The sequence below is a fragment of the Bufo gargarizans genome, chromosome 2, assembly GCF_014858855.1.
Source record: "Bufo gargarizans isolate SCDJY-AF-19 chromosome 2, ASM1485885v1, whole genome shotgun sequence".
Classification (NCBI taxonomy): Eukaryota; Metazoa; Chordata; class Amphibia; order Anura; family Bufonidae; genus Bufo; species Bufo gargarizans.
In genome coordinates this window covers 56,841,615-56,853,359 of record NC_058081.1, presented here as the reverse complement: position 1 = coordinate 56,853,359, position 11,745 = coordinate 56,841,615, and the positions used below count along the sequence as shown (strand labels likewise).

General features: G+C 44.6%; 1 protein-coding gene across 1 annotated transcript in view; it reads right to left on the bottom strand.

Moving 5' to 3' along the window:
* Positions 1-730: 730 nt before the first annotated feature.
* Positions 731-11,745, bottom strand: part of SYCE2 (synaptonemal complex central element protein 2) — a 43,108-nt gene continuing 32,093 nt past the window's right edge. The window contains exon 4 of the mRNA XM_044282939.1: positions 731-925. Within this exon, the coding sequence (XP_044138874.1) occupies positions 731-925 (195 nt within the window). The remainder of the gene's footprint in view (positions 926-11,745) is intronic.

Sequence of the window (11,745 nt, the reverse complement as noted above, 5' to 3'; positions counted from 1 at the left end):
GCAGTGATGCCAATAGTATGGCACGTGACACTGTGACTGCAAGTCACGTGCCAGATTTTATCAACTTTTTTTATTTATTTCATGTACTGGACAACCCCTTTAATTCACAACAGCACCAGATTCTTTTCAATTTGTGTCCTATTAATTTTGTAAAGCAGGCAGGGCTCTTCCCACAGGTATTTTTCTATAAATATTGGGGTCTAGGGGTAATTGCACTAGTGTAAGGGCCGGAAAACACGCTCAGTATGACAGTCTCATCTCCCAACTCAAGCATTGCTCCTCTGACCCAAAAGCATAGGATCATGATTTATGATGCTGTGAGTTCCTGCCCGCTGGTCTACTGTACTGTAGTATCTGAGTATAGTCCAGTAGATCCGCAGTCAGGCAGGAACTCATAGCATCATAAATGATCATGATACTGTGCATTTGGTTCAGAGGAGCAGTGCTTGAGTTGGAAGATGAGGCTGTCATACGGAGTGTGTTTCTCAGATCTAACAAATTAAATATACAACCAAGTGAAAGGACTTGTCTAGTTTTAATTACACTGAAAACTTGTGGCTGAGAATTGCCACGCTTTTAAGATTTTGTATGTGCACACAGTATGGTATTACTAAAAGTACAGCAAAATGTTAAATAAATGTGTTTTTAGACGAAAACTTCATATTCCACGGAATTAAAAGACCCAAACCTGAACGAATAATATAACCTGCAGAATCCGGGCTCTGTGCATTTAGCTGCCGTGCTGGAGGCCCAGGTCTTTGTAGACAGTAGCCACCGTCTGACAGACTTGCTTGAGTTCAGCCTGCAGCTGGCCTATCTTGTCCATGATATTGGAAAGCTCCTGCAGCCTGACCTGTAGTTGTGTGTTGTTCTGTTCATACATCTGGTACATTCTTTCTTCAAGACACTGAGACAGTTCCGCCACCTGAGAAAGAAAAAGTGACAACTCGACAGACACTCAAGACCATCGTAAGAAAGGTCTACACTACTATTTGCCTGACCAAAAATAATAAACCCATTTTATTCTGATACATATAAGGGTTTTGCTTTTGCCAGTAACACGTGGCGGCTTTCTTCTGATTTTGCCAAATTAGAAAATTATTATGCGGCTTCTGTGCATCAATAAATGTCAGGAAATATAATATTGAGATGCAAATCGTGTTTTATAGAGCTTTTTTGGTTTTTGTAACAGCTGGTGGTAAACTCGCTGCCACATGCTGTAAATCAAGGCAGAGGATGTTCTGTTCTGCTCTCTAATTGCTCCAGATACCTGCATACTCAAAGGATTTAATGCAGTTACAATAATGTGCTCAAAGCTGAACACATAAATATCCTGGGGAGGGAGAAAAAAACTGAAAAAGTGTATCCAAAGAGGGCCTACAGCCATGAGTGGACAATTTAATGCTGCATTATCATAACAGGATGCATGAAGGATTCTGCTGCTTCAATTTTACCATCTTTTCATTCCAAAACTACATTAATTTATAGATTGTAATTATAGCATTATTTGTGTGAAGAGTAGAGAATTAGAAATTATTGCCATGACCGGCTACAGCGAGCTGAATGGCACATAATGCGTGTGTGGCCAGCACCATGCCGTCAGCAGGATCCAGCAGCAATGTGATGAGTTACCCGTCTCCAAGTCTCCCATCGATTTCTACAAGCCCGATCCTTTTTTTCAACTGGAACATAAGAGCCGGCAGACGTGCCTGGCACAGCTTATCCCTCTATCACAGTGCAGAAATGTGCATGTTTGGCCCGTTTAAGCTTACATTCATACGAACGTATTTTGTTTCCATTCCAGGGTTTTTTTGCGGATAGAATGCAAACCCATTCATTTCAATGGGTCCACAAAAAATGTGGACAGCACACCGTTTGCTATCCGCATCCGTATGTCCGTTCCGTAGCCCCGCAAAAAAATAAAACATGTCCTATTCTTGTCCTGTTTTGCGGACAAGGATAGGCATTGTTACAATGGATCCGTAAAAAAAAACTGTTGCATTTTGCGGACCTCCAAAACATGTACGGTTGTGTGAATGTAGCCTAAAGCCACCCTGTGTGTATGGTCACTTTTAGGTTGGGGCTTCATGATGCAAGGTAATGGTGCTAACTATTTACCAACCTGTGCCGCCCTTTGTCTTGCGTGATAGCTGTAGTCCAGGAATACACTGTTTTCTGCACGTCCTAAGGCAGCGCCGTCACACAGAGTTAAAGGGGTTGTTCAGCCTTTAATATTGATGACCTATCCACCACCCCCACTGATCAGCTGTTTGACGAGGAGGCGGCGCTCCATGTGATCGCTGTTTCCTCTTCATTACACTGTCCTTTGTCTCGGCAGTGCAGTGTAATACAAGTACTTGCTCTATTCAAGTAATTGAAGCAAATGCATATAATCACACTACACCGCCGCTCCACAGGAGACAAGGTCTAGCGTAATGATGAGGAAGCGGAGCTCGCATCATGGAGCACTACCTCCTCATCTCTCCGCTGATCAGCCAGACCCCCACGATCAGATATTGATTAATATTAATGGATGGACAACCCCTTTAAGCCCCCTAGATACAACTAGACATGGACAGGTTAATAAGCAGTAATGATCAATTAACCAATCACTATGTACCCTATAAAGCTGAGCAGGAGGCCAAGATGCTACCGGTTTACCCAGCTGTATACAGTGAGTAGTCTTTGACCCTCGGCTCGAAGGTGCAGCAGGTGGCGCTTCCCCTGGTGTTTATTACATTGTGCCTCTTGCAGCACAGTATCCACCCCTTATACAGACACATCTCCAGCTCTCTCAAAGCCTTTCTGGGCTCCCTGACTGTATACCACCTCCCTTCTCTGGGAGTTAGGTTAGGGGCTTCCCTGAAGCCTATGTCAGTCTATGTTTCCTGAGCATGTGCAGTTAGGTAGAGGGGAGCCGGAGACACATGCGTCCTGATTCGGTATGAACCGAAGGTGTGCTCAGCCAACAAATGGTGCCCTCTGCTTACCCAGATAAGTAAGGCAGATATTATCGGTGCTTTTATCACAGTTGTGTTACTTCACTGCTCTGCTGTGAGTTACCTGGTACTTTAAGGCCTCTTGCACACGACCGTAAGTATTTTGCGGTCCGCAAAAAAAATCCTGGATGACATCCGTGTGCATTCCGTATTTTGCAGAACGGAACAGCTGGACCCTAATAGAACAGTCCTATCCCTTGTCCATAATGCAGATAATAATAGGACATGTTCTATTTTTTAACGGAACGAACACGGAGTACCTTCCGTCTTTTTTTTGCGGACCCATTGAAATCAATGGTACAATATACGGTCTGCAAAAAAAGTGGAACGGAAATGGAATGAAAATACGTTCGTGTGCAAGAGGCCTAAGGCTGTTGTTCTCTGGGAGATGTCTCTGTTCTGGGTATGTTGTGGTCACCTCCAGTATTCTCATTTGCACTCAGATTCAGAGAATTCCTTCCAGGTGCCTTTTTCCCCAACGCCAACAGGAATCAGAGTACAGACGCAATCCCAAAGTGGGCAATTCACCTCTTTCCCCAGCTTAAAGTGTCCTTTTGCTATGTGACATGCAAGTGTTAGCTCTCCTATATTCATCATAAATGTAACACTGTGACATATCTAATGTCAACTTCATCCAAGACCATATATACTCCTTAGAACAGATGTCACAAGAGGCTACAGGGTTTTCTTTAGATGAATCCATCAACTCACCAAGAGCTGAAGTGTTGGCTAAAAGAAACAAATATCCTCAGAAAAGTCCTCCCTATGGATGACTCTGACTGTGACTCGGACACATTCTCAGGGCTTTCAGACTGGTCCTAGCTTACTTCTGGCAACTACAAAAGTTTTCTACAGTCAAGCTCATTTTTCTAATGGTTTATATCAATAAACAGGCTGCGAGGAGCTTTATCCAGAGTGGAGCCTCAACTATACAATCTTTTTTGGGATATTGAAGAAGTGGGAAAAACCAACTCTGGATGCGACAGAAAGGAAACATTAAAGGAGCTGTCTCACTTCAGAAGCTCCGTACAGTATTAGAAAGTATTGGCTCTGATGAGCCAGAGTTATTGCTTCGCGAAGTCTCGCGAGACATTGTGTAATAACTTCATAAATTTATTTGTACTGTAAAAAAAACATTTCCCGAACTCGGGTTCAGTTCCAAGTGGTACCTGTGTGTGGTGGTCGTGCTTGCACAGTATAGGAAAAAGCATCGGTCTATGAGCACCCACAGTCCCGGCCACCAGAGAACAATTTCCTATAGAGTGCAAACACGTCCACCGATGCTGGATTGCAAGGTGGTCGTAACAATGGAAACGAGAAATGTATAATGCAATGGAAAAATGACAAGCCATCAAAAGGAAGCAATATGCATAATCACAATACATTAGTAAGTGCCTTGTATTAACCTTGTCTACATGATAAATGCCATTTGCTGTAGTGATCCTTATTGCTATGTTCTAGCATCAGTCATTCTATCGATCAGCTGGGAGAAGAAGGTGGTGTATATATATTTCCAGACCTTCCATTATTGCCGAGAGTGCTCCGGAAACTAGAGAAGTAGACAGGAGTCATTGCTATTCTCCCATGATGACCTCACAACCTCACATGGTCATTCTCGAAAGACAGTTACTGGAGTCTGTCAGGTGTTCCGGACCTTCTCTTGCAAAAGGGGTGTCATCTTCTTCATCAACAAAAGTTACATCTTCTTGTGTGGATGCTGGCGAGGACAAGCTGTTACACCTACGATTTCCACTGAGGTTGTTAACGCTATGCTAGCTGCCTGAAAGCCTATAACATTTTGTGGAATGCATTTAAAAAAGATCAGTCATGGTGCAATTCACCACCATCAAGACACAGTTGTAAAGCAATGCTTCTAACCACCATCTTTCTTTCAACGCCTTAAAGAATCTCAGTCTAGCATTTCATTGCCTGCACCTACTTGGGCGTTGTCGACAGTGCTAGCTGCACTGACTGACTATCACTTTAAAACATCAGAGGATTATTCTCTCAGGTTCATTATTTTCTGTCTTGATAGTTGTCATTGTCATCACCGCTGCAAGGAGTAACAGTGAACTACAGGATAGTCATACAAGGGATCATATCTCAGAAACCTATGATCAACAAGGTGAAGAGCAGGAGGAATGGCACTCCCTTTATGTCAGAATAACTGTCTTAAAATATATCCAAAGGATAGATACCTTCAGAAAATCTGAGTCCCTGTTTCTTCAGCATCAAGGACCCAATAAGGGACAGAGACCAAGTAATGCCACTAGCTCACCCTTAAATGAAGAATTGCAGGCTGGACATTCTCACTGCATAGGCCTCTACTTTTACCATAGAATATTTGAATGGGGTCTTCTGTCCCACCCACTTGAACACTTCTTTGACGTTCCCCTTTGCTGCCATAGCTCCAGGAAAATGAAAATGTATTATTCTTTTTAATTTGAGTCATTTATATTAGCAGAATATGAATTTTACATACAGAAAACCCCAACACTCCCATACCCTCCCCCCCACAAAATAACCTGAAGATGCTCTCCATCCGCCACACCCCTGGACCTCACCAACATTAAAGCGCCCCTCCCCTCCACAACTTCCATCAATACATTTGAATTAAATCTTGGATCCTGTAGATAACATTACATAGGGTATCAGACACATCCTTCATTAAATAGTAGATAAACATTCTCTAAGTCCCATAAGCGATCGCCAACCACAGAGCCAGATACACACACCAGGCAGTAGTACTCCTCACACCAATCCCAAGCGCTATCTCTGGAGTTCCCTAGATGCCAGTCCAGGGGCATCAATCCAGGGAGTCCAAAGCTTTTCAAATTTGGTCAGATCAGCCCTTTTCCTTTAGACCCCTCATTCCAGGTTGATTAGCCAATTAATCTTGGCTATAAATTCGGTTCTACTAGGACTACACTCATTAAGTCAATGTTGGGCAATCAATTTACGAGCCATATATAACATTCTGGCCACTGCTATCTTTCTGGGCTCAGTGGTTGGCAAGTCCTCCACGTATCCCAATACACAAACAAATGGGGTCACATCCAATGTAACTTCATATAAGGAGTCAATGAGATGCAGCACAGCGCGCCAAAAGCCCTCCAGTGCCGAGCATGACCACAGCACGTCCAATACGCCCGCATCTTCCTCCCCACATCTAGGACACTTGGAAACAGAACAGAGTCCAATATTAAACAGAAAATGAAGAGTTTTGTAAACCTGAAGGATCAGGTACAATTGTGACAACTTGTAGACTTCACTGAGAGAAAGCTGCGGAGTCCTTTCCAATATCTCCTGCCATTGGTTTTCCTCCAATGGCCCCATCTCTACTTCCCACTTTGCCCTACTATTCACAGTGTAGTCTCGCAGAAATCAATCCAGTATAGCCTGATAGAGCAGGCAAATAACTCCAGAAGAAGAGTTCCTCTGGTCTACCAGGGCAACTATTTTGTTTTGATGTACAGTGCTTAACATACCGTCATCATGGTCAGCCCGGAAGGCATGGCGCAGCTGTACATACCTAGAGGACGGTAAACCAGCTTCCGTCTGAAGTTACTCATATGTTTTAAGAACATTATTATCGAGAAGTTGGTGAACTCTGATAATGCCCTTGTGACACCAACCCCCATACTCTGCAGGGAGCCCAGATGTGGCAACGATGGAGTGTCCCATATTGAGGTATACTGCGTGATGCCCTTTATACCTTGTATGTCCCTCAATTTCCACCACGTCTTATGCAACAGAAGTATCATATGGAACACCCGACCTGACATTTTCAGCTTATCTGCCTCTAACGCTTCGTATAGGTTTGGTACCGCCAGGAAGCCTCTTAGTAATCTATTTTGGGGATCTCCCTCCCCCTTTCCCAACCCCGCATATGCTGAAGTTGAGCGGCCAGGAAGTACAACTACGGATTCGGGAGAGTGAATCCCCAATCAGTTTTACTCCTTTGCAGTGTCTCCAGCCTCAACCGTACCAAGCCCCCTCTCCATATGAGCTAAACAGCTTAATTGAGTGAAAAAACCTGAGAGGCAACCATATGGGGGAGTTACGTAGCAGATAAAGTAGCTGCGGCATCCAGATCATTTTAATAAGATTGATCCGTCCTACTACAGATAGCATGCATGCATTTTCTGTTTAAATCTGCCTATGAGTGTGGATAAATTCAGCTTCTCATATTCCTTGAGTTTCCTGGACACCACCACCCCCAAATACTTAAATTCACTCACCGCCTGCAGTCCTGTCTGAGTATAGGTCACAGCGTCATCCACATTATCCACAGGGAGAAGGGACAATTTGCTCAAATTTATAACCAAGCCAGAGTAGCGCCCAAAAGCACCAATCACCTCCATAACTTCCAGTAGGGACTCCCTAGCCTCGGCCAGGAACAGCAAGGCATCGTCCACAATTTTCTCTTGTGACCCGCCAATGGCTCGATGGCTAGAGCAAACAGTAACGGAGATAAAGGGCAGCCCTGCCTGGTTGCCCGGTATAGCCAAAATCCTTCTGATAAACATCCCTTAACTCGTACCCACGCTGTAGGCCTACCTTACAACAACCGCACCCATGCTATGAAACTATCCCCCAAACCTCTCTAGTACCTCCCAGAGATACTCCCACTCAATGCTATCAAATGCCTTAGGGTCATCTGTTCCTTGGATGCCGCTATCTCCTTGGTTGTCCACCGGAATCTGCATATTAAGATAGAGGTGACTGATATTAACCACTTCAACCCCGCTAGCTAAAACCCCCTTAATGACCAGGCCACTTTTTACACTTCTGCACTACACTACTTTCACCGTTTATCGCTCGGTCATGCAACTTACCACCCAAATGAATTTTACCTCCTTTTCTTCTCACTAATAGAGCTTTCATTTGGTGGTATTTTATTGCTGCTGACATTTTAACTTGTTTTGTTATTAATCAAAATGTAACGATTTTTTTTGCAAAAAAATTAAATTTTTCACTTTCAGCTGTAAAATTTTGCAAAAAAAACGACATCCATATATAAATTTTTCGCCAAATTTATTGTTCTACATGTCTTTGCTAAAAAAAAAAAAAAATGTTTACACACTATGGTACAAAAATGTGAATTTCCGCTTTTTGAAACAGCTCTGACTTTCTGAGCACCTGTCATGATTCCTGAGGTTCTACAATGCCCAGACAGTAGAAAAACCCCACAAAAGACCCCATTCCGGAAAGTAGACACCCTAAGGTATTCGCTGATGGGCATAGTGAGTTCATAGAACTTTTTATCTTTTGTCACAAGTTAGCGGAAAATGATGATTTTAATTTTTTTTTCCTTACAAAGTCTCATATTCCACTAACTTGCGACAAAAAAAAAAAATTCTAGGAACTCGCCATGCCCCTCACGGAATACCTTGGGGTGTCTTCTTTCCAAAATGGGGTCACTTGTGGCGTAGTTATACTGCCCTGGCAATTTAGGGGCCCAAATGTGTGAGAAGTACTTTGCAATCAAAATGTGTAAAAAATGGCCTGCGAAATCCGAAAGGTGCACTTTGGAATATGTGCCCCTTTGCCCACCTTGGCTGCAAAAAAAGTGTCACACATGTGGTATCGCCGTACTCAGGAGAAGTTGGGGAATGTGTTTTGGGGTGTCATTTTACATATACCCATGCTGGGTGAGAGAAATATCTTGGCAAAAGACAACTTTTCCCATTTTTTTTTATACAAAGTTGGCATTTGACCAAGATATTTATCTCACCCAGCATGGGTATATGTAAAATGACACCCCAAAACACATTCCCCAACTTCTCCTGAGTACGGCGATACCACATGTGTGACACTTTTGCGCATCTAGGCTGCAAAAGTGCCCAAATTTTTAGACATTTGGATCCCAGACTTCTTCTCACGCTTTAGGGCCCCTAAAAAGCCAGGGCAGTATAAATACCCCACATGTGACCCCACTTTGGAAAGAAGACACCCCAAGGTATTCAATGAGGGGCATGGCGAGTTCATAGAAATGTATTTTTTTGGCATAAGTTAGCGGAAATTGATTTTTTTTGTTTTTTCTCACAAAGTCTCACTTTCTGCTAACTTAGGACAAAAATTTTAATCTTTCATGGACTCAATATGCCCCTCAGCGAATACCTTGGGGTGTCTTCTTTCCAAAATGGGGTCAGTTGTGGGGTGTTTATACTGCCCTGGCATTTGAGGGTCTCCGCAATCATTACATGTATGGCCAGCATTAGTAGTTTCTGCTATTCTCCTTATATTGAGCATACAGGTAATGAGATTTTTTTTTTCCGTTCAGCCTCTGGGCTGAAAGAAAAAAACGAACGGCACAGATTTCTTCATTCGCATCGATCAATGTGGATGAAAAAATCTCTGCCCAAAAAAAAAAAAAGGAGGGGAAAGGCGTCTGCCAGGACATAGGAGCTCCGCCCAACATCCATACCCACTTAGCTCGTATGCCCTGGCAAACCAGATTTCTCCATTCACATCAATCGATGTGGATGAATAAATCATTGCCGGGACTTTTTAATTTTTTTTTTACATACAAAGTGTTTGCCAAAGCATAGGAACGCCGCCTCCTCCTCAGCTCGTATGCCTTGGCAAACGTATCTGTTACTGCAGACTAGAAATCTCGTCTTGCAGCGCCGCATACACCGACTTGCGTGTAATCTGACAGCAGCGCAATGCTTCTGTCAGAAAGCACATCAGTGCTGCAGCTAGTCGATCGGTTGGTCCACCTGGAAGGTAAAAAAATAAAAAAATAAAAAATAAAATAAAAAAAGAAAAAGCCAGGCCGCAACGCAATAATTTTATTAACTTTGGAACAGAACATATAAACTTTAACTTTTTGAACTAAACATTAACCTTTTTGCTTACTGGTGTTTTTTTTTTTTTGTTTTTTTACCTTTATAGAACAAACCTCTCCTTCCCCATGGGTCAATGTGCAAAGCACAAATCGCCCAAAGATGTGGCGAAGTGCGTTATGCACTTTGTCCCAGGTAAAAGGAGAGGTTTGCAGCAGCTGTATGTGAATGGGCCCTAATAGCCCTGTGTGCCTGTCCTGGTGAGATGATCCCTATGCTAATAGTGTACCTGTGAGTGGTACTTCCGGAAACACTCTCCAAAGCATAGGGCAGGGTGGTCAGGACAGTCAGGACAGAAATAGCGGGTGTCACGCCTTATTCCACTCCTGCTACAGACACGACATTTTTTTCGGGGTGGCGGTCGGTTTGAGGTACCAGGAACGACACTGGGGAAATGTCGCTCGTGTAGACGGCTAACTACACTGGTGGATGGGGCCACGGAACCTCCTGGATACAGGAGGTTCTCGATGATCTCTTCCTGAAATTTGAGGAAGGATCCAGTTCTCCCAGCCTTAGGCCCCATGCACACGGCCGTTGTTCACGGCCGTGTGCGGGCCGTGGAACCGCGGCCTGGATCCCTCCTGAGAGCAGGAGCGCACGGCGTCACTGGTTGCTATGACGCCGTGCGCTCCCTGCTGCCGCCGCAATACAGTAATACACTGGTATGATCTATACCAGTGTATTACTGTACTGTGCCGGCAGCAGGGAGCGCACGGCGTCATAGCAACCAGTGACGCCGTGCGCTCCTGCTCTCAGGAGGGTTCCAGGCCGCGGTTCCACGGCCCGCACACGGCCGTGAACAACGGCCGTGTGCATGGGGCCTTACTGTAGAGAACAAAACTATTATACAGAGCCAATTGAATTAAATATACAGACACCTTCTTATACCAGCGTCTGGTTCTGCGGGACACTAAATACGGAGCCAACATCTGGTCATTGAAGTCCACCCCTCCCATGAGCAAATTATAGTCGTGGACTGAGAGGGGCTTTTCAATGACACGGGTTGCTCGCTCAATTTGGATTGTCGTGTCTGCGTGAATGGAGGAGAGCATGTAAACGTCACGCTTGTCTCTCCATTTCACCGCGAGCAGTTCTATGTTACACAGTGCGGCCCTCTGCCCCCTTGCAAGATGGGTGGTAACGAGCCGTTGGGGGAAGCCCGCGCGAACCGCGCGGTGCCACAGGCGCCAATCCGTTCTAGAAACAAATGCCTAAAGAGGGCCACACTTGTGTAAAAATTGTCCACATAAAGATGGTACCCCTTGCCGAATAAGGGTGACACCAAGTCCCAGACTGTCTTCCCACTGCTCCCCAGGTAGTCAGGGCAACCGACCGGCTCCAGGGTCTGATCTTTTCCCTCATAGATCCGAAATTTGTGGGTATAGCCTGTGGCCCTTTCACAGAGCTTATACAATTTGACCCCATACCGGGCGCGCTTGCTTGGGATGTATTGTTTGAAGCCAAGGCGCCCGGTAAAATGTATCAGGGACTCGTCTACGCAGATGTTTTGCTCAGGGGTATACAAATCTGCAAATTTCAGGTTGAAATGGTCTATGAGGGGCCGAATTTTGTGGAGCCGGTCAAAAGCAGGGTGGCCTCTGGGACGGGAGGTGCTGTTATCACTAAAGTGCAGGATGGTCTCAAATCGTGTCCTGGACATAGCAGCAGAGAACATGGGCATGTGATGAATTGGGTTCGTGGACCAATATGACCGCAATTCATGCTTTTTAGTTAGACCCATGTTGAGGAGGAGGCCCAGAAAAGTTTTAATTTCGGAAACTTGGACTGGTTTCCACCGGAAAGACTGGGCATAAGAGCTTCCCGGGTTGGCGGATATAAATTGTGTGGCATACCGATTTGTTTTGGCCACGACTAAGTCCAAGAGCTCCGCAGTC